At 40.1% G+C, this 21705-nt stretch overlaps 3 protein-coding genes across 6 annotated transcripts; 1 reads left to right on the top strand and 2 right to left on the bottom strand.

Moving 5' to 3' along the window:
- The first annotated feature begins 405 nt into the window (after positions 1–405).
- slc2a10 (solute carrier family 2 member 10) lies at positions 406–6674 on the top strand. The gene is made up of 6 exons (XM_060858470.1): positions 406–1119; positions 2837–2926; positions 3662–4798; positions 5601–5723; positions 5817–5952; positions 6412–6674. Exons 2-6 carry the CDS (start codon positions 2923–2925, stop codon positions 6503–6505), a joined length of 1494 nt encoding a protein of 497 aa, XP_060714453.1. The 5' UTR covers positions 406–1119; positions 2837–2922; the 3' UTR covers positions 6506–6674.
- Positions 6675–8542: 1868 nt separating this feature from the next.
- Positions 8543–16831, bottom strand: csnk2a4 (casein kinase 2, alpha 4 polypeptide). 4 transcript variants are annotated; one of them, XM_060858386.1, is made up of 13 exons: positions 16671–16831; positions 15536–15715; positions 14130–14241; positions 13932–14033; positions 12558–12608; positions 12341–12400; positions 12155–12238; positions 11958–12068; positions 11498–11599; positions 11272–11372; positions 10486–10634; positions 10302–10391; positions 8543–10100 (listed from the first exon to the last, which is right to left on the bottom strand). In XM_060858386.1, exons 2-13 carry the CDS (start codon positions 15634–15636, stop codon positions 9985–9987), a joined length of 1179 nt encoding a protein of 392 aa, XP_060714369.1. In that variant the 5' UTR covers positions 15637–15715; positions 16671–16831; the 3' UTR covers positions 8543–9984. The 4 variants fall into 4 exon arrangements, with proteins under 4 accessions (XP_060714369.1, XP_060714372.1, XP_060714371.1 ...); XM_060858389.1 differs by having other exon boundaries at positions 15536–15708; XM_060858388.1 differs by having other exon boundaries at positions 15536–15668.
- A 240-nt stretch (positions 16832–17071) lies between these two features.
- ube2v1 (ubiquitin-conjugating enzyme E2 variant 1) lies at positions 17072–20745 on the bottom strand. The gene is made up of 4 exons (XM_060858583.1): positions 20642–20745; positions 18523–18671; positions 17942–18067; positions 17072–17860 (listed from the first exon to the last, which is right to left on the bottom strand). The coding sequence occupies exons 1-4, from the start codon at positions 20661–20663 to the stop codon at positions 17714–17716; spliced, it is 444 nt and encodes a 147-aa protein (XP_060714566.1). The 5' UTR covers positions 20664–20745; the 3' UTR covers positions 17072–17713.
- Positions 20746–21705: the final 960 nt, after the last annotated feature.

Raw genomic sequence — 21705 nt, 5'->3', positions numbered from 1 at the left:
AGAGAGAGAGAGAGAGAGTGTGTGTGTGTGTGTGTGTGTGTGAGAGAGAGAGAGAGAGAGAGAGAGTGTGTGTGTGTGTGTGTGTGTGTGTGTGTGAGAGAGAGAGAGAGAGAGAGAATGTGTGTGTGTGTGTGTGTGAGAGAGAGAGAATGTGTGTGTGTGTGTGTGTGTGTGAGAGAGAGAGAGAATGTGTGTGTGTGAGAGAGAGAGAATGTGTGTGTGTGAGAGAGAGAGAGAGAGAGAGAATGTGTGTGTGAAAATGTGTGTATGTTTGTGTATGTGTGTGTGAGAGAGAGAGAGAGAGAGAGAGTGAGTGTGTGTGTGTGTGAGTGAGTATGGGTGTGTGTGTGTGTGTGTGTGTGTGAGTAAGAGATAAATATGAGCAGGTCATTTTTAAGTCTTTGTAATTCGAGCTCGTTATTTATTTATTGGTCAGTGTGTGTGCCACGTAAACAGGGTTGCCAGATTTCACTAAACACATCTTTCGTTCCATGGTTTATACAGTGTATTTTACAGTCTGTAGAGTTTCAGTATTAAATGACTTTATTCACAAATTTCCTGAACTGACGGATTTGCTTTCAAAAGAAGTTTCCGTGCTTCAGACTGTTGGATTATATAAAAATGTCCAGCCTGAAAAATGCGCGTTCACGTGGAGACTAAACCCGAGCAAAAGTGACAGTTCTACAAATCAACACAAAGTGTAATAATAAACAGATTCATTCACAAGTTTTGTTCATTTTTAGCTCCAATGTGATTTCACACAAAGGGTACAAAGCCTCAATCTGGCAACCCTGTGTATGATATCTACAAACCCTGACCGTGTTGTTGAGGAATGATGAAGAAAACTCGGTGAAGGAGTTTTTACAAGTCTTTTAAAGGCTGGTCTTTGTATTTTTTTGTGATGGAGCCCGTAATGAACACTGAAGAAGGCAGATGAGAAGATTAATAATCTTTAACCTTTTAGTTCTTCAGTATAAAAAGTAGCGGTGTGTTTGATCTCCAGCTGCTGCAGATGTGATGAAGATCAAAACGAATCAGAATCAAATACATGATGGGATTGAAATAGAAACTTCCATCATCTCCAAATGTGTTGGTGAAGCTGAACAGAAGGACAGAGAGGTTAGTGATTAGTGCTCTGGAGTTTCTCTGTTTAAAACTGTCTAAAAACCTGAACATCTTATTTATCTGAACACAAGATTGAGGTTTAAACTCTAAAGTTTGGTGAAATTCTCTTCTCAGCTTCACCTCAATCTCTGACTGTTCATTCGGGTCATTTGTTCAATATTATTTAGTTTTATTACTAAAATGTGAACTTCGAGTCTTTTAGAAGAAACAGAACATCTTACAAAAATAAAATCATGATAAAAAAAAGTTTTAAGTTCATAAATTAAAAGTAAAATAAAAAAGTTCTCAGAGTTTTAGAGGTGAAAAAATTCATCATTTTATTATAATCTGTTTAAAATGGTGTTTCTCCCTTTAAATAGTCGTTTTATCTTCCTAAAACTACGAACAATTCTCCTTATTATTATCATTACTGTTAATAATATTCAGTAATACTCTTTTTTTTTGGCTGCCACTAAAATACAATTAAAAAAAAGTAAAAAATGTTCGGTGAAACTCCACACAATAAATAATGTTAGGATTAAACTTACCTGTGATGGTAAAAAAATTAAGATTAAAGTTTGTGAAGCGTGTAAATGTGTGATTATGTCTTAGGAACATGACAAACGGAAGCTACATGAATGCTAAGCAGCTCCTAATTTTAGCCTGTCTGATGTTTCTGATGCTAATTGATTAGTCTTTTTTCCTTCAGCAACCTGAAGTGGATCAACAAGAGGGTTGCCATGGTTACAGCTGTGTGTGTGTGTGTGTGTGTGAGTGAGAGAGAGAGAGAGAGAGAGAGAGAGAGAGAGACAGACACAGAGAGAGAGACACAGACACAGAGAGAGAGAGACAGAGAGAGAGACAGACACAGAGAGAGAGAGAGACAGACACAGAGAGAGAGAGAGAGACAGACCCAGAGAGAGAGAGAGAGACAGACCCAGAGAGAGAGAGAGACAGACACAGAGAGAGAGAGAGACAGACACAGAGAGAGAGAGAGACAGACACAGAGAGAGAGAGACAGAGAGAGAGAGAGAGACAGAGAGAGAGAGACAGACACAGAGAGAGAGAGAGACAGACACAGAGAGAGAGAGAGACAGAGAGAGAGAGACAGACACAGAGAGAGAGAGAGAGAGAGAGAGAGAGAGACCCAGAGAGAGAGAGAGACAGACACAGAGAGAGAGAGAGACAGAGAGAGAGAGAGACAGACACAGAGAGAGAGAGAGAGAGAGAGAGAGACCCAGAGAGAGAGAGAGACAGACACAGAGAGAGAGAGAGACAGAGAGAGAGAGACAGACAGACAGAGAGAGAGAGAGACAGAGAGAGAGAGACAGACACAGAGAGAGTCAGAGAGAGAGAGACAGACACGGAGAGACAGTGAGACAGAGAGAGAGAGACAGACACAGAGAGAGAGAGACAGAGAGAGAGAGAGAGAGAGAGACAGACACAGAGAGAGAGAGACAGAGAGAGAGCGACAGACACACAGAGAGAGAGAGAGAGAGAGAGACAGACAGACACAGAGAGAGAGAGAGAGAGAGACAGACAGACACAGAGAGAGAGAGAGAGAGAGAGACAGACACAGAGAGAGAGAGACAGAGAGAGAGACAGAGAGAGAGACAGACAGACACAGAGAGAGAGAGACAGACAGACACAGAGAGAGAGAGAGAGAGAGAGAGAGAGAGAGCATCAAAACAAACTTTAACACATGGGTTAATTCTGTTTTCTCTTTATTTAGGTCTGTTTTCCTTCAATGAAATGAAACCCTGCTGCTGAATTATTTTGCCACAAGGAAGCTGTGAAGCTCCTAAAGATTAAAGCACAATGGGTGAGTGAGTCTAATCTTCTCCACTGTTCACGTCTGTGTGTGATGTTAATGTGAACTTTAGGTCCTAATTATTGTAGGAACACGTGGAAGACTTATTTTTTAAGCCTAACAGCTCGAGTGTTTTGGTACAGAATCTGAACACAGGAGGCTCTGAGGAGATTTCACTCTGTCTGTAGGATTTACTTCAACATTCGAAACAAACTGCAGCAACAACTGAAACTCAGACGACTTATCAGTTTATCTTCTCAGTTTCTCTTCTCAGTTTATCTTCTCAGTTTATCTTCTCAGTTTATCTTCTCAGTTTATCTCTTCTTCTAAATAACTGGTGGAGCAAAACCGGTGGCAGTGTTCAGTATGTAGAGGTTGTGTTAACTGTGTGAGGATAAAACACTCCTACACACCCTGTGAGAGGTTCAGAGATCTAACTGGAACATAGAACATCTGTAGGTACCTCAAGAACATTTTCAGGAACTTTGTGCACATTTTCACCTGAAGGAACTCTTAAGTACGTGTGCACCACAGTAACCTTTTAAGAATCCCAAAGTGAAACTGGTGGAACATTTATTTAAAAAAAAAGAGAGATAAATAGTGCCTGATACATTGGGGTATTATTTGACTGAGCTGAAGCTCGCTGTGCTCTTCATTGTTTGTGGTGTAACATCATCATACACCTAGTTTGTGCCTTTTGTGGATAGAATTTATAAACAGTGCTAATAAAGTCTCTCTTCTCCTCAGGTTGCTCTGCTGTAGTTGTGGCTGCTGCCGCATCATTTGTCGGTGGTCTGGTGTTCGGCTACGAACTGGGAATCATCTCTGGTGCTCTGCTGCAGCTGCAGGTCCAGTTCCATCTGAGCTGTGTGCAGCAGGAGGCTGTGGTCAGTTCCCTCCTCATTGGAGCCATACTAGCTTCTGTTCTCGGCGGCTGGCTGATCGACCGTCATGGCAGGAGGACGTCTATCTTGCTCAGTAACCTGCTCATCATTGTCGGGAGCCTCATCCTGAGTGTTAGCGTCTCGTTTCTGATGCTAATCTTTGGCCGTCTCATTGTGGGATTCGCTATGTGTGTGTCCTCAATGTCCTGCTGCATCCTTGTCTCTGAGACGGTTTCACCTGAACGCAGAGGTCTGATGGTCACGCTGTATGAAGTCGGTGTTACGGTTGGGATATTGTTTGCGTACGCAGTTAACTACATCTTATCTGGTGCTCCGTCAGGATGGCGGTACATGTTCGGGTTGGTTGTGGCACCGTTGCTTGTGCAGTTGTTTTTGCTTTGGGTTTTTCCTTCACAGCTCACACCAAGCTCACGGCTTCTGAATGAGAGCGGCGAAGACGAGGCTTTTGGTGGAGCCCAAACACACAGGAAAGTGAACACACTAGTAAACCTGTTTCAGCGGCGTGATAACATGCGCACCAGAACCACAATCGGACTCGGGCTGGTGGTGTTCCAGCAGTTCACGGGTCAGCCCAACGTGCTCCTCTACGCCTCCACCATATTCCAGTCTGTGGGATTTAAGAGCGGCGCATCTGCTGTGTTGGCGTCACTCGGACTCGGGGTCGTTAAAGTCATTGCAACGTTAGCGGCGATGTTTTGTGCGGATAAAGTGGGACGTAGGCCGCTTCTGATCGGTGGATGCTCCATCATGGCTGTTGGATTGATGATTATTGGATTTATGAGCAGATATTCAGAGCTTGATGCGTTGAGACACTGCAGCTCTCGTTTAAACGACACTCTGTTACCTGAGATCAGAAACAACACGGCTATCGACGGACGTCTGGATGTCACTGCACTTCATCACACAGGAAAGTTTAATTGGATCATCTTGTTCTGCATGATGGCTGTTGTTGCCGCCTTCTCCATGAGCTTCGGTCCAAGTACGTGGACTTCTGCTTCTATCAGAACAAAAACTGACAGCATTCTTTATGTACAGCTTATCACATTAGTGCTGCTGTGGCTCCGTATCGCTTCCTCTCATTATGAAAACGTCAACTGTTCAAGCACTTAAAGTTAGAAGCACTGTTGCTAAGCAACGACTGAGTTCAAGGTAATGTCTGCAGATAACAACTTAGCTAGTTAGGTTGTAGCTGTTAGCGTTTAATGTTGATGATGTGAAGGCAAACAGAATTCCGTGAACAGAATTATGGAATTTCTTTCATTAAGACAGTAAGATTTGATGGTTAGATGTTTGTAACATAAAACAGATTCGGTCCCTGTGTGATTTTGTTATCTAATGTAAATAACGGAGGGGTCACGGTGGCTTAGTGGTTAGCACGTTCGCCTCACACCTCCAGGGTCGGGGTTCGTTTCCCGCCTCCGCCTTGTGTGTGTGGAGTTTGCATGTTCTCCCCGTGCCTCAGGGGTTTCCTCCGGGTACTCCGGTTTCCTCCCCCGGTCCCGGTGCCCTGCGATGGGTTGGCACTCCGTCCAGGGTGTATCCTGCCTTGATGCCCGATGACGCCTGAGATAGGCACAGGCTCCCCGTGACCCGAGGTAGTTCGGATAAGCGGTAGAAAAGAGTGAGTGAGTGAGTGAGTGAGTGAGTGTAAATAATGGATTTATATCTTGTGGGTTTTGTAGAAGACTTCTGACCAACACTCACTTTTCTCTCCACCGTAACATCTTGTGGTTCTTGGTCATCAGCCTCTCTCATGAAATGAGTGTGTTTTTCCCCCTCAGTGACGTGGGTGGTGCTGAGTGAAATTTTCCCAGCAGATGTACGTGGACGAGCGTTCGCTTTCAGCAGCTGTTTTAACTGGACAGCCAACCTGATGGTCACCTTCACCTTCCTCAATGTCATCGGCATGTAGACGAATCCAGAGTTAATACAATAAGCACTTTGCTAATCCTGCTCTGCGTTTATGCTAATAGTCCTGATTTCTCACCCCCCCTCAGATGTGATGGGACTTTCCGGAGCGTTCATGACGTACGGTGTCATGGCTGTAGCAGCTGTGGTTTTTATCCATCTCCTTCTACCAGAGACCAAAGGCAAAGCGCTGCAGGACATCGACAGGGAGCTGAGCGAAAGACGGTCAGATCACAATAACAATCTTTTAATTGAAATGATATTCTAAATAAAATGTAATTATTGTTATCTGTAATCTTGATAAAACAATCACATGCTGGATCACATGACATGACATCACAACAAATCTGTATCTTAACAACTTTAGCCTTACACTTTGCATTATTAGCATAAAATACAACTTTGCTAACAGTGACTAGCTTCCTGATTAGCTCGGGTAACATTAACTCTCCAGCAGCAGGGTTTTTTCCTTAGTAACCTGCCAAGTGTTATAATTGTAGTTAGAACGTATTACAGTGTCATTAAAAGTATCAGATTGTGGCATTTTGCAGATTAACTTCGGCCAGGCAGCAACACGTTTCTACTGTCACCTTCAACCTGTACTAATAGCGATGGTTTAACTTTAATAATTATAGACAGAAGCAGGTTTTACGCAGTGTAAAGCTGAAGCTAAATTTTCCACAGGTTTCCTCACAGAGCAGAATTCTGCAGTGTTTTCCAGAGGAGACGTTTTTCACCCAGATATCAGAGAGTCTCCTGGACCAGTTCATCACTGTAAACGTCAGTAGCAGGGATGAGGACAAACGTCAAGTTTTACTGCAACCTAAAAACTAGGAGTGAAGAAGACATGGAGCTGAGGATCATGTGGAAATTCTGGGAGAAAACCTCGGACGTGATCACGACGCAGCTTTGTTGGTCTCGAGCCATTCACCAGCCATTGAATCGATTCCTCCTTTTATTAATTTATTATTCAATGTTAAATAAAAAGATTGAACATTTTGTCTGACTGTTTTGTATCTTTGACTAAGCTCCAATATCACAGTTAACACAGCAAATTGCTTTAACCCTGTACTGCACAGCATCGCCCTTGGACAACAGAACGTTTTCTTGAGCCAATGCCCAGTGAATCTTTCTTAAATTTATCACAGTCGAATAAAATATTCAAAAAATATCACCGAACAACTCTGAATACAATTTGGGAGTCGCTGTAAGGCATCATCTGAAGGCAGGACTTACTTTTCTACCACATTATCACTGGAGCACATGATGTGAGACTAAGGCAAGATTATATACTTTGTTAATCCAATATAAAATAACCTTAACTGTCAGTTAAATATATGTATGTGCATATATGAGGTGTAGAGTAGCTTTTTCTAATGGTTTAATGTATGTTTTTATTTTTTAAACATTTTTCTTTTTTTTTTTTTTGCTGTTTATTCATTGGCTTAGGAAAGTACTTTTAGGATGTTTTTATAGCCACTCTACAGATTTATAGATCTACAGCAGTTCTTGCCAAACCCCTAGATGCAAACACTGAATGGTTACAGATCCCTTCATCAACTGGTAAAATTCTGTCTCCATACCAACATTTTAAATTTCTTTTCTTTCATGACATCTTTGAGCTTATTTTTCATGAGTCAAACCTGTACAGCATCCAGTGCAACCCTGCCAAGGCCCTTAACCTTACTGTTCAACAACTAGAACAGTTCTTTGGCACTTTACTCCATGTGTTAGTTGGTCTTCGAGCTACTCACGTTTTGGAGCCACGGTAGTTAAATTGCAAGTGTTACTGATGTGACGCCCCTTTTACGGTGGGAGGCAATCAAAAGATTTCTTCATTTCAGCAACAATATTTCCAGTCTACAAGAGATATGGCTGACTACGATGAGCTGTACAAGTTTCGGCCTCTTGTAAATCACATCCTCACGATGATAAAGGAACTTCACGACTACAGAACAACAGTATAAAACAGTAGAAAAGTAGGGAAGGTGTAGAGTTCCTGGGTGTACAAAAACACCCAAAGTGATGTGTGGAAAACAATCTACACCTTTGTTCTAAAACAAGAGGTTTTTAGTGAAGAACATGCAGTAAATGACAGGACTGACATAGCAGTCTGCGCCTGGATCAAATTTATTCATTTAATAATTGAATTAAAGTGTTTTTATTTTATTGCCATTTTAAAGGATTTTGTAAATGTGCTTTTGCTCTTGAACTTTGTTTCATGATCTTTCGAATTCATCATTTTTTTCTGTGATTTTGTACCAGTGTTGGATGACTGTGCCATTAAAAAGGGTCCAGAAAAAAATGGAGATAAATTTTAACAAAATATCTCAAAATGTACTAAGAAATTAAGTGGAATAATCTTTACCATGAAAAATCAAAATGTGTGCAGTAGAGGGTTAAATTAAAAACAAACCTTAATAAATATCAAAATTAAAAACACGTTAAAACAAACGCTAAAATGAAATGTTTAAAACCGTAACATTGAACTTAACACTTTCAAATTAACAATTAAACATCCTTCAAATTCAAATAAAATAAAAGACACTAAATAGGAATGTTTTTACATTAAATAATAAAATATACATTAATTTAAATCCTTCAACATTAAAACTAAAGACAGACTTAAGATTAAATATTAAAATGAAACACTCTTTAAAACAGTAAAGTCAGAGCTGCACTACAGGGACTTTTCCCCTCAAGTCTCTCAATTGTGTAAAGGACAATAATTACACGTGCAATAAATAAAAGACGTTTATTTACACAAATATCCTGAAATACTAATTATACTAGATAAGGACAGAAACGTATGTACAAGCGTGTGAGAGAGAGAGAGAGAGAGAGAGAGAGAGAGAGAGAGAGAGAGAGAGGAAAAACACCAGGAACGTAAATAAAAACAAACAAAACCATGTAAAAGATTGTTATAATCTTTAGAGGAGTTAAAATCCTTGGAGGAGCGACAGAAAAAAAAAAAATCACAATACGGGAAAGAACATGGACTCACTGGGGTCACGTGTTCGAGCGATTCTGTCGTGTCCATCAGCACGTTTCTGAAACGTCCGCGTGAGGAGTTACGGGTCTGATGACGATTAGAAAGCTTTCAGGACTTTGGTGTGTGACGTCACTCAGCGTGTCACACCTTTATTGTACACACTATCTACACAACGATTCTTTTCTACACAACTTACACAATATCTGTATTTTTCCGTTGGCTTTAATTTACAAAAGTGCATCATGGTGAAAATCATCTGCACTTGGAACCTATGTGAAAGTCTGGAGAGTCTCTCTGTAAACAGGCACGTGTACCGGAGATAAACGACACGCAAAACTGTTAAGAGAAAGCCTTCTGATTGGTCCGCCAGTTCTCACCATCAACCAATCAGAGTGAAGCTTGGCCCGGCTGAGAAGAGGAGGAGCTAATGACACACAGTTAATACTTTGGGGTTGAAATGTATTGAGATTGAATTTAATCCTCTAAAGATCGAGTCTGAAGAGAATAGCAGCAAGTTTTGGAACGTAAACATGAGAATAACGTGATATTGCCGATTCATTTCACTTCCTGCTCTCCACGTGGCGAAGACGTGACGTTTGTGCAGCATGTAAATGCAGGCGTCGTGTCGTTTACCGCTCCGGTGTGTGTGTGTGACGCTCACGAGCACGAGGAGTGTTCTAACAGCACCAGTATGAGTAAAACTCTACAGACACACAGTGGAGCTCACGGCTAAAGCTTTTACACCGACACGGAGCAGATAACCTGGGAAAACAAACAACATGCTGGATTAGAGGGTTTTTGCATAATCGTTATTTATTATGGAAAAAATAAACAAATGTTATGTGAAGAAACGGATGATTGTTGTTGCGAGTTTCTGCTTCTACTCTGCAATCAATCCGGTGGAACTGCGATAATACATAAAAAAAGAGGCTCCGAGTCAGTGAAAAAAACCAGGAGCTGATTTGTGATTAGCTGAATGAGATTATAGCGTAGAGCTAATCATAAATCAACACTTAACTAACATGAGGACAAAATGTGCTTAAACTCACTCACACACTCACACACACACACACACACACACACTGTATAGTCCATATGGTTCAGGTAAACTGTTAAACAAGTCAAGAGTTTGTTTAACTTAATTAGGAGAGGGAAAGGGGGCGGAGTCAGGAAGAGCAGGGGGCGGGGTAAACAGAAGGATTCTCCTTTCCCCATCATCCCCTGCAGGCTGAACCGGAGGGTCAGAGATCATCCAGCCCTCAGCATCACTGAGTGGTACCGGCGGCGGCGGGCACGACGGCGCTGAGGTTGTTGGCAGCTGAGAGGACGGGCGAGCCAGCCAGCGGGCCGAGAGCTGTGGAGGCGGGGAGAGCAGCGATCCCTGTTCAGGGGGGGAAATAAACAAGGGAATTAAAAATTTATACGTTAAATAAATAAATAATTTTAAAAAGCTGTGGTAAAATAAAGAACAATATGGAGAATACAGAAGAAGAGAGAATAATCCGAGGGTTTATCATATGGCTGAGTGAAGAGTGCAGGAAGAGCGTGTGCGGTTCTACATGACCTCACTTCCTGTTCTTACCGGTGATCAGACTGGCGGTGCTCACTGCAGTGTTCAGAGCTGGAACGTTAGAGGGACCCACCATGCGAGACTGATCCTTCACCACAGGGTCTGCAGCGGAGAGAGGTGGATTACACATGAAGCACGGAGGTGAAGAACACGGAGGCCATGAAGTCAATCAGCAGTGGATTGTTTCGTTACTCACAGAAGTAGGGATGCTCCATGGCCTCCCGAGCCGTCAGCCGTGCCTGATGATCGTATCGCAGAAGTTTATCCAGGAAGTCCAAAGCCTCGGGACTCACCAGGTGCTGATTCTCACTGTGTACGAAGCGTTCCCATCGTTTACGGGAATGTCTGCGATCAGAGGGACAACAGAGGAACAATGAGATATCACAAACTCTTTTATCTGTATTGCCCATGATTCACAACAGAAGCTTTCTGACAGTTTAGCAGAAACTCCTCCCTCTAAGTTGTTGATATGATAAAGACACAGAAACATATTCCACATATCCGTAATGTCTCTGGTGAAGTGTTTCGCTCTGTGAAATCTACCTACTGACCAAAATGCAGTTATAGTTGATGGAATCTGCACCAAAAGTTCAAAAGAACATTGGAAAATGTCTGGTCTTATCAGCATCCTGATGAAGACAGAATTCCATACAAAGCTGTTTAAGGCACAACTGGTTTAAGGCACAAAAGTAAAACGACATTTTAACATGTAATGTGAGAAGGAGGAGAGATGGATAGGAGGAGGAGAAAGTCGTCTGTATTCTGTACGTTTCTCTCCTCACCACTACACGTCCCATGCATCTTGCTATTCTGTACATTTCGCTATTACGTCCCTGTTTTTCTGCTAATAAACAGTAAAATAATAAATGACAATTTACAATAAATTCATAAAGAGGAAATCAGGATCCAGCACAATGAGCTTGTATCTAGAGTCTGTGTGGCTTTAGCTGGTGTCGGTATCTCGGTGGGTCAGAACTCTCACCTTCCCAGGATGTCATTGAAGCGAGGCTCCAGCTCGATGTTGTATTTGTCGATGTAATCGTAGAGGTCTTCGGTTCCCAGGACTTTAGCTATTCTCACCAACTACACGTGGAGGAGACGACAGCGATGTTAAACACAAAGAATAAAATAAAATCTGCAGCTTTTTTTTTAAAAGTATTTCACTTTAAACTATTATTATTATTATTATTAAAAAGATGCACATTTACCTGGTCGTAGTTGTCATGGCCATGGAAGAAAGGCTCCTTCCTGAAAATCATGCTGGCCAGCATGCAGCCTAGACTCCACATGTCCAGACTGTAATCGTACATCTGTAAGGCAGGAACGCAACACGGCTCATTAGAAAACGAACTAGACTTCGATAGAACCGGCGTCATGATGCCAGAAGCTACAACTTTATACCGACATGACATTTAATATTTAATATTATAGTTTCTATGATGTGAATTCAAGAGATGTTTGAAATGACTTGAGTATTTTGAGTGACACATCGTACACAAATGTTTCACATTATTAATGTGTTCATTCGTTAAAAAAACTAAACATTAAAATGTTATTTATTTTTTTGTGGTGAATATCTTGGATGTAATCACTATGAAATCACTACATTTAAACTGATTTATATTATAGAATAATGTTGAGATATTGGTTCTAAATCCTGTCTCTGACCTGATAGTCGACGAGAAGCTCCGGTCCTTTGAAGTAACGTGAGGCGACTCGGACGTTGTACTCCTGCCCCGGGTGATAGAACTCCGCCAGACCCCAATCAATAAGACGCAACTGGGAGAAAATGACACTGTTTAATATAATAAGAAAAAATCCCACAGCAAAGCGAGACCATTTCGGCTGGTGTTATGACTCTGTACCTTCCTGTGTTCGTGGTCGATCATGACGTTGTGAGGTTTGACGTCTCGGTGCATTATTCCCATACTGTGGCAGTAATCAAGAGCCTGCACACAAAAAATAAATACAACAATTCACTACAAATGTAAAGAGAAACAAAAGGAGAGTTTATTTGGTGTACATGAAACACGGCTGCTGTGGGTTTTTACCTTCAGGATTTCAAACATGTAGAAGCGGATGTCGTAGTCTGTCAGGGTCTGATAGAGTTGCTGACCAGATGAAAAGTTAGAAATTATAAATATATCACAGTACAGCAGCACAACAAGCTAAACACTGAGGAAAGTTTAAACATCCTTCATCATTTTTTAGTTGAAAAAAAGAAGGAAATGTGGTCAGGTCTCTATGTGTTGTTTTTTTATTACTTACCTTAAAGTCTGTGTTGTTAACATGCTCAAAAACCAAGGCAGGAGTTCGAGACTGTAAAGTTAATCAAACAACATGTCCATCAGCTCACTGAGGAGGCTGATACACAGCAAACACCACTGATAATACAGCTTGATTTCTTAAATTAATTAATGAATTAATTCATTTTAAAAAGGTTTTCTGTACACAGATGTAACATTTGTGTGAGGAGTCTCCGGTGTAAGTGCTACATGTTACCATAAAGAAATTAGGGCTGGGCGATAAAACGATAACGATATGTATCGCGATACACATGTGATCGATATCAATATAAAATGTGTTCGATAAAACGATATTTTTTATTCTTCGTCAGAAGAAAACAGACGTTGCGAAGTAAGTTTGGTTGCATTAACAAAGGCTCTCGCTCTCTGGTATCCTAGCAACGTAGGGAGTGACACGCAAACAGCCAATCATGTAACAGTAACATGTGGTTGCGCCGTATCGTCGTCTCGTGTCAGTCTGCTGGATTCCTCTTCAGTAACCGGCGACTGATGAGCAGAAAATGAGCCGCAGCGAGCGAGGAAATTGTAAATAAAAGAGGAAGTCAGCTCGTTAGTACGGCAGTTTATTGGATATTATATAAGTCTGACTGTAGTCACACCAAAGTCGTCTGCACATTATGCAAGACCGTTTCTCTATGTTTATATTTAACACTTTGCACTATTTTATTACACTTTATTAAGCATTTCTTACATTTTCTTTCATTTCGCACCTTAAATGTTAAGAGATAATTGTTAAGTGTTCGTTGTGACTTTAGACTTATGTTTACATTATAATTATGTGAGTTTGGTCTTAATAACTGAAGGGATTACGATCAGAGGAAGGTTTAGTTTAAAATAATAATGTTTAAATGTAATATATTTTTCTCCTGGTCCTTATTTTAAATGGGTCATAAATAAATTATGATTAATTAATTAAAATAAATCATAATCATAAAAATTATTGATTAATTAATTATCAATATCGACCGACATGAAACACTGATATCGTGATACAGTTTTCAGCCGTATCGCCCAGCCTTAAAAGAAATAAAAAGAATGTTTCATTCTTAAATAAATAAAACATGCTTGCTTGGGGATGAGCTGTTATAGGCAGATAATCAACCTTGAGGTAGGAACAGAACCACACACACACACACACACACACACACACACACACACACACACACACACACACACACACACACACACACACACACACACACACACTCTCTCTCTCTCTCTCTAAAGGAATTTAAAGCACATACTATAGAACTCTCATTAGATTACATGACTTACTGCTTTTTAGTGTTCCAGACAAATAAATCCCTCAATAACAAACTCATTATTTTTTACTCACCACCGGATCTTTTACAATGTCTATGAGTGAGATGATGTTTGGACCTCCTCGCAGGTTCTCCAGGATCTTTATCTCACGCTTTATTTTCTTCTTTTTCACAGGCTGATAGAGAGAATTCACACTCATGACTTTAACACACTCACACTCCTGTTTCTACACTTAATTTCTACACTTGTGTCTAATAAAGCTGATGTTTACCTTCAGGATTTTTACCACCACTTTCTCATTGTTGGTGATGTTAACTGCCTCAAACACTTCGCTGTATTTCCCGCGCCCAAGCTTCCGCACAAGCTGGAAATCATCCTGATTTCTTAAAAAACAAACAAAAAAAAACATTTGAACGACCAGAGACATGCTTTGGTGTGTTAAATCAGAAAAGTCCTGAGACTCATTTTACTGTCATGTCACAAACAAACATTTATCTCTTATTTATTATTCACAGTCTGCATTACACCAGAGCCGGGACAAGCAGATGGGAGCCTGAGGCAGACAGACAGACAGATGAGAGCGTGAGGCAGACAGACAGACAGATGAGAGCGTGAGGCAGACAGACAGACAGACAGATGGGAGCGTGAGGCAGACAGACAGACAGACAGACAGACAGATGGGAGCGTGAGGCAGACAGACAGACAGACAGATGGGAGCGTGAGGCAGACAGACAGACAGACAGACAGACAGATGGGAGCCTGAGGCAGACAGACAGACAGACAGATGAGAGCGTGAGGCAGACAGACAGACAGATGGGAGCGTGAGGTAGACAGACAGACAGACAGACAGATGGGACCGTGAGGCAGACAGACAGACAGACGGAAGCGTGAGGCAGAGAAACAGACGGGCAGAGAAACAGACGGGCAGAGAAACAGACGGGAGCGTGAGGCAGAGAAACAGACAGGCAGACATACGTGAGCATGAGGCAAAGAGACAGACAAACAGGCAGACGGGAGCGTGAGGCAAAGAGACAGACAAACAGGCAGACGGGAGCGTGAGGCAAAGAGACAGACAGACGGAACTGTGAGGCAGAGAGACAGACGGGACTGAGGCAGAGAGACAGACGGGACTGTGAGGCAGAGAGACAGACGGGACTGAGGCAGAGAGACAGACGGGACTGTGAGGCAGAGAGACAGACGGGACTGTGAGGCAGAGAGACAGACGGGACTGTGAGGCAGAGAGACAGACAGACAGGCAGACGGGAGCTTGAGGCAAAGAGACAGACAGACGGAACTGTGAGGCAGAGAGACAGACAGATAGGACTGTGAGGCAAAGAGACAGACAGACTGGCAGACGGGAGCTTGAGGCAAAGAGACTGACAGACAGACGGAACTATGAGGCAGAGAGACAGACAGACGGAACTATGAGGCAGAGAGACAGACAGACAGGACTGTGAGGCAGAGAGACAGACAGACGGGACTGTGAGGCAGAGAGACAGACGGGACTGTGAGGCATAGATAAAGATATGTTAATACAAAAAAGATACAAATAAGTGAGACGGGTAGCCTCCACATTCATGTGACTAAAAGAAAGAGTGAAATTAGGCAGAATTACTGTGTGTGTGTGTGTGTGTGTGTGTGTGTGTGTGTGTGTGTATTAAAAGGCATGTTCGTTACCCCCAGTCCACCACATGGGACTCGTAATCCCAGTATTCTCGGGGCCGGTGTGTGTTTACTTCGGTGTAAACCCGAGCTCGGCTCTGCACTGGACCAGACATATCTGACAGCTTGGCACAGAAAGAGATGGTGACTTCAGAGATAAAGGGGATTGTGTCAAGGCCGTGACATGCCTAAATACTTACACAACAGGAAAGCAACACATGATGCATTTTATTATTAACATTCAGAACAGAGACATGAGCGTGATGGAAAAAACCTGATGAAAAACTTAGACAATAACTTACAGATCTAACTTGTAAAGGTAACGAATGAACACAAATTAAATCACACACTAATCAATCAGCGTGAAAATCTATTTCTTTATTAACATTTCTTTTCCTTGCACCCGGTTTCACGTCTTCATTCATTTATAATTTTTCAGATTAAAAAAAACTGAACTGTAATTGTAGTGAAACTGCATCAATAATAATAATAATAATAATAATAATAATAATAATAATAATAATAATAATATAAAAAAAAGATAAGATATACATTTATTCGTCCCACAATGAGGAAATTTCTCTGTTACAGCAGGAAAAATATATAAAAAGAATAAAAATATATAATATACAGATATATAATATAATATTATTATTATTATTATTATTATTATTATTATATTTTTTCATATTATTATTATTATTATTATCTTATATTATACTTATATTATTATTATTATTATTATATTATATAGTTTTTCATATTATTATTATTATTATTATTATTATCTTATATTATACTTATATTATTATTATATTATAGTATAATTATTATATAATAATAAATAATAACAATAATAATATTATTATTGTTATTATTATTTACAGATTATATTATAATGCAGTCCAATACAGTGAGCTAAAGACATAAAGCCGACATTTGACTACTGCACCATAACGTTAATATTATCTCTCTAATATAGTGAATATAAACTTAGTAGCAGGTTTAGCATTAACGCTAACATGCTAACATGCTAACACGCTAGCTAGCCAACGGTCATTAGTTATAACCGGCTTTCCTAGTTACCGCTAGCTCACTTTAGCTTCACCCAGTTTGTGTAATACATTTAATTCCATCACACTCATTTTACCTCTCAGATGAACCGTAAGCGGTGATGAGAAATATCCACCCCAGCGTCCGGGCAGCTTATTTATTATTTATGTTTTAAATCTCTTTCTAAGATACAGGTTTTTTGCTGTCTCAGTGACAATATGGCACACACAGACCGCTAAGCGGCGCTCTGAACTACGCATGCGCAGCACTCGTCAACGGTAAGCGTATCACGCATGCGTGAGGTATATAGAGCATGAGAGCGTGTACGCATGCGCGGATAATCGAAGCTATAGTGATGTTAAAGTATGCTTCAACTGAATTAAAAAAAAATAATTAATTGTTGATATTCTTAGTATTTTTTTGTTATTGCATTTAACGTCAGCTCTGCTTTTGCTTTAATGGAGTATTGGAATGATAAAAATTATGACAAAATATATTAAGTGCTTGATTTTATTCACCTGTTTGCAACGGGGCGTGGCTAAAACACCTGAACTCGATCCATCACTAGAAGGGGTGCACATACTTTTAGCCATATAGCGTATCTATCAGAAAATGTGGTTTTCTGGAATATACAGTATAAAGTGATTATAGAATATCCTTAAATAAATTTGAACATTGCTGAATTTGAACATTTCTACCTGTAGAGTAACAAACTCCCTAAATTTAATCTCACTATTCCCATAAAACTTAAAATTCATTTTTCATAACTGCGGTTCTAGTGTTAAAAAACACAACATACACAAACACACCACCTTTTACAGAAAGTTAAACGTGAGCTTTTAAATAACACACAACACACAAGATACATTCAATAAGATAATTTATGTTATTTTACAATTTGCATGTATAACAAACAAAGATTAAAAAAAAAAAAAAAAAAAAAAAAAAAAAGACCAAGACGATCAGTAAGAGGATCTGTATGATGCGTCATAACGAATCATCCACGATTTTCTGTGTAATGGGAACTGCTAATTGGCTACTTTGTTGAAATGGGAAAGGGGAAGTTTCGTAATATAAAATAAGGGAATGATGAGAGTCTTGGAAACGTGTATGAATGTGGACTGTGTGTTTGTGTGTGGTTCAGATGCTGTAGATTTGGCCCTCGGGTGGCTGTGGCAGCTTCATGTTCTCTTTGCACATCATGAGTCTGCGCAGCTCCTGCAGAACCACACGGATGCTGTAGGAGTTCTGCCACTTGGCTAGAGACGACACGGCACGCATGTCCACCTGAAACACGTCAGAAACATTATGTACTAAACCCCATACGGCTTTATACGAATCAGCTGGACTTGTATCTCCTGGACTCACCAAGCCGTTGGAATTGTGGACGCCATTCAGGTTGATTTTGGTGACGAATCTGACGAGAGGCGGAGTTTCCGGGTACCGAGGTCCGCACTCCACCCTCAGGCTGTATATCCTGTTCTCGTAAATCGTCTAAGGATGAGGGCAAAAAAAATTCTGAAATCTCACACAGAACATCTGTGCAATCGCAATTACATATTTTAACTCCGTGTTTAATAGTAGAATTTTAATCGTTGTAATTGTATTCCATTTCACATTCCTTATCATTGTATTACATTCATTTACTTAATTCGTTTTTAATATTTTCTCCCATTTTAAAACCTTTTTATTTCAGTTATTGTATGTGTTGAAATCTGTTTTACTTTATTCTATTATTTCTATACCAGTTCTTTGCTTCTGTTCATTTTTACACATTTTTATTGCATTATTGTAATAACTGTACTTTTTATGCACATTATATTTTAATTATTATTTTGTTGGTATTTTTTTAATAACAATTATTTAACTCTTGTACGTTCCCTCTGTGTAATGACTGTATCAGCATAAACAGACTTGACACTAGTGTGCACACATGCAGACAGACTGACCCTGGGCGGCCCGATGATCATCCCTCTCCAGCGGGTGAGGGTCATGTCGTCATCGTCCTCTAAACCCCAGCTCACCGTCCCATCGCCCACACCCTTCTGCCCCTCCTCCAGCTCCTCCAGCAGACGGAAGTTACGAGGAACTTTGACGCCTTAAACAGACGGAGGAGGATTAGCGTGAAACATAACTATCATCATATCATCACTCTGCTTACTAAAACTGCCAGACACAGGAAGTTTCTTTCCCCAGGCAATCACCCTGATCAACAACTCACCATAATTATATTCACTGATTAAGTATATTACACACTACTGCTGCTGTATATTGTACAAAAGCATAATATTGCACAATATTGTTATTTACACTCCCACACTTTATGTACATAACTGATCATTAATATTCTATATTCATATTTTATTCATTCTATATTCATATTTTATACTCATTCTGTCTATATTGTATCTCATCGTCTGCATTGTTATCTTGTATAGTATAGTGTTATTTATGTGTGTATTGTATAGTATAGTGTTATTTATGTGTGTATTGTATAGTATAGTGTTATTTATGTGTGTATTGTATAGTATAGTGTTATTTATGTGTGTATTGTATAGTATAGTGTTATTTATGTGTGTATTGTATAGTATAGTGTTATTTATGTGTGTATTGTATAGTATAGTGTTATTTATGTGTGTATTGTATAGTATAGTGTTATTTATGTGTGTATTGTATAGTATAGTGTTATTTATGTCTGTATTGTATAGTATAGTGTTATTTATGTCTGTATTGTATAGTATAGTGTTATTTATGTGTGTACTTTTGAGAGTCACAAACTGCTGGAACCAAATTCCTTGTGTGTGTGAACACACTTGGCCAATAAACCTGATTCTGATCATCGTTTCCCTAGAGATAACAAACCAGTTGCCTTGAGTTGTTATTTATTTCCTCTAACAGAAGTGTGTTATTCATTCCTGTCTTCTCATATGGCCCATTATCTCATTATTTCACAGCATTAGTGCATGTACTCATGTTAGGACGCTTATCTGTTACTTCCCTGTTTGGTGCATTGGATTATTTCATGAAAACGAAATATTTACACAACGCACGAATGGAAACGTTGCATGCACACACACACACACACACACACACACGTTATTTCACTAAACTCCTACACACACATTCAGTATTTACATGCATGTACAGATCCACCCAGAATCCGTGCATGCAGCTGTATTTTCTACCCAGAAATTTCCCATAATGAATCTTATACATTTGATATAACAATATATATAATCCTGATTATTTCTCACAACACACACACACACATTTTTATGTCTTTCCCCACAGTGTAACTCCTCAGATCCGTGCATCTGCACGCTGTTCTTGCTCCAGCTTGTTATGCAGGTTCAGTAACATTTGTGTCATGACGCTGCAGTTACTAAGTTAGTTAGCACGCTAGCTAGCTAATTAGCATCGCAGGCTAAACAAAATCTAGGAGCTCATAACATGCGAACAAGCTGCAAAAAATATGCTTCGGTCTTTGGACGACGGAAGAAATGACAAGAAAACGGTTTATACTTAAAGCTACGGATGTAAAATAACTCAATAATGTTAATAACTGACTAAAAAGACACCGGTACAAGTTCCTCACCACCCGTATTCTGACAAAACCCCGCCCACTGTGCTATGATCGAATGGTCGCTGGTAGTAAAAGACGAATACAAATGAAATAGTAATTAAAGCTGCGATTCTTAACAGTTCTGCGATTTAACAATTAAAATACGAGTTTAAACTCGTTCAAGATGCTAACACCTGATATGTACAGAGTGAAGAGGCATTACTAACCAATCACAACACACAGGGCATAATTGAGCCAATCAATTGCGACACCGGAGGCGGGACTTAGTTATCGGAATACAGGTGGGGAAAATGACAACTCGGAAATGCTAACTAGCTAGCTAGCTAACCTCACACACCTTTAAGTGTGTAAATTAACAACATAGACATAGTCACAGGGTTTAGCGGTAGTTACTCGACGCATTATGCATTTATTCAAACTCGAATTTATGAGTTAGAAACCGATATCACGGAGAAATTAAACAAAACGGAGGAAACTCGCTTTACCTGATCCGGCGGACGCCGCCATCTTGTCGCTCAGGAGCGTTCACGCGCACGTTGCTCATTACGTCCGTTCAACAGTGAGGACGCGCACGTACACGGGCACGTGTGACGAGTCGGTAGTTTCTCTGGGGTAAAAAAAAATAACATGTTCATTTCAGAGAAACTCACGAATAAATTGTGATTTTCCTGATGCTATAAAATGCTTGCTTTTGCTTTTCCTGATGCTCATTTTCCTGATGCTATAAAAATGTATTTCTTTATTTGCACACACATACATACACACATACAAACACAACACATACACACACACATACATACAAACACAACACATACATACATACACACATACACCCACACACATACACACACATACACACGCACATACACACACACACATACATACACACATACAAACACAACACATACACACATACACACACGCACATACATACATACACACTTACAAACACAACACATACACCCACACACATACATACACACACACATACATACACACTTACAAACACAACACATACACACACGCACATACATACATAGACACATACATACATACACACTTACAAACACAACACATACACCCACACACATACATACACACACACATACATACAAACACAACACATACATACATACACACATACACCCACACACATACACCCACATACATATACACACACATACAAACAACACACACATACACACATACACATACAAACACAATACATACACACGCACATACATATACATACACATACACACACAAACACAACACACACATACATACACACATACACCCACACACAGACATACACACACACAATATATTTATTTATTTCTCCCAGGTGCAGGTGATGCATCTGTGATCATAAACCATGCACACCGCTGTCACTCTATTCACTGTGGATAAGTGTTTTTAATTACCTTCAGGCCTTAAATCACTTCATCTTTACACACACAGAGTCTGGATTCTAACTGTTGCAGTTGGCAGTAAAAGACGTGTTTAAGACGAGCTCCGATCTGTCTTACTGTTGTGTAAGTGCAAAACA

The sequence above is a fragment of the Tachysurus vachellii genome, chromosome 22, assembly GCF_030014155.1.
Source record: "Tachysurus vachellii isolate PV-2020 chromosome 22, HZAU_Pvac_v1, whole genome shotgun sequence".
Lineage (NCBI taxonomy): Eukaryota > Metazoa > Chordata > Actinopteri > Siluriformes > Bagridae > Tachysurus > Tachysurus vachellii.
This window is presented reverse-complemented; position numbering and strand designations above follow the sequence as displayed.

Coding starts and splice junctions, on each gene's coding strand:
- slc2a10 (XM_060858470.1), top strand. Junction 5,724..5,816: donor CACCTTCCTCAATGTCATCG/GCATGTAGACGA, acceptor ACCCCCCCTCAG/ATGTGATGGGACTTTCCGGA. Junction 5,953..6,411: donor AGGGAGCTGAGCGAAAGACG/GTCAGATCACAA, acceptor AATTTTCCACAG/GTTTCCTCACAGAGCAGAAT.
- csnk2a4 (XM_060858386.1), bottom strand. CDS start 15,636: ATGTCTGGTCCAGTGCAGAGCCGAGCTCGGGTTTACACCGAAGTAAAC. Junction 12,401..12,557: donor TTAACAACACAGACTTTAAG/GTAAGTAATAAA, acceptor TCATCTGGTCAG/CAACTCTATCAGACCCTGAC. Junction 12,239..12,340: donor ACATGTTTGAAATCCTGAAG/GTAAAAACCCAC, acceptor TTTTGTGTGCAG/GCTCTTGATTACTGCCACAG.
- ube2v1 (XM_060858583.1), bottom strand. CDS start 20,663: ATGGCGGCGTCCGCCGGATCAG. Junction 18,672..20,641: donor GGCGGCGTCCGCCGGATCAG/GTAAAGCGAGTT, acceptor CGTCTGTTTAAG/GCGTCAAAGTTCCTCGTAAC. Junction 17,861..17,941: donor TCCACAATTCCAACGGCTTG/GTGAGTCCAGGA, acceptor GACGTGTTTCAG/GTGGACATGCGTGCCGTGTC.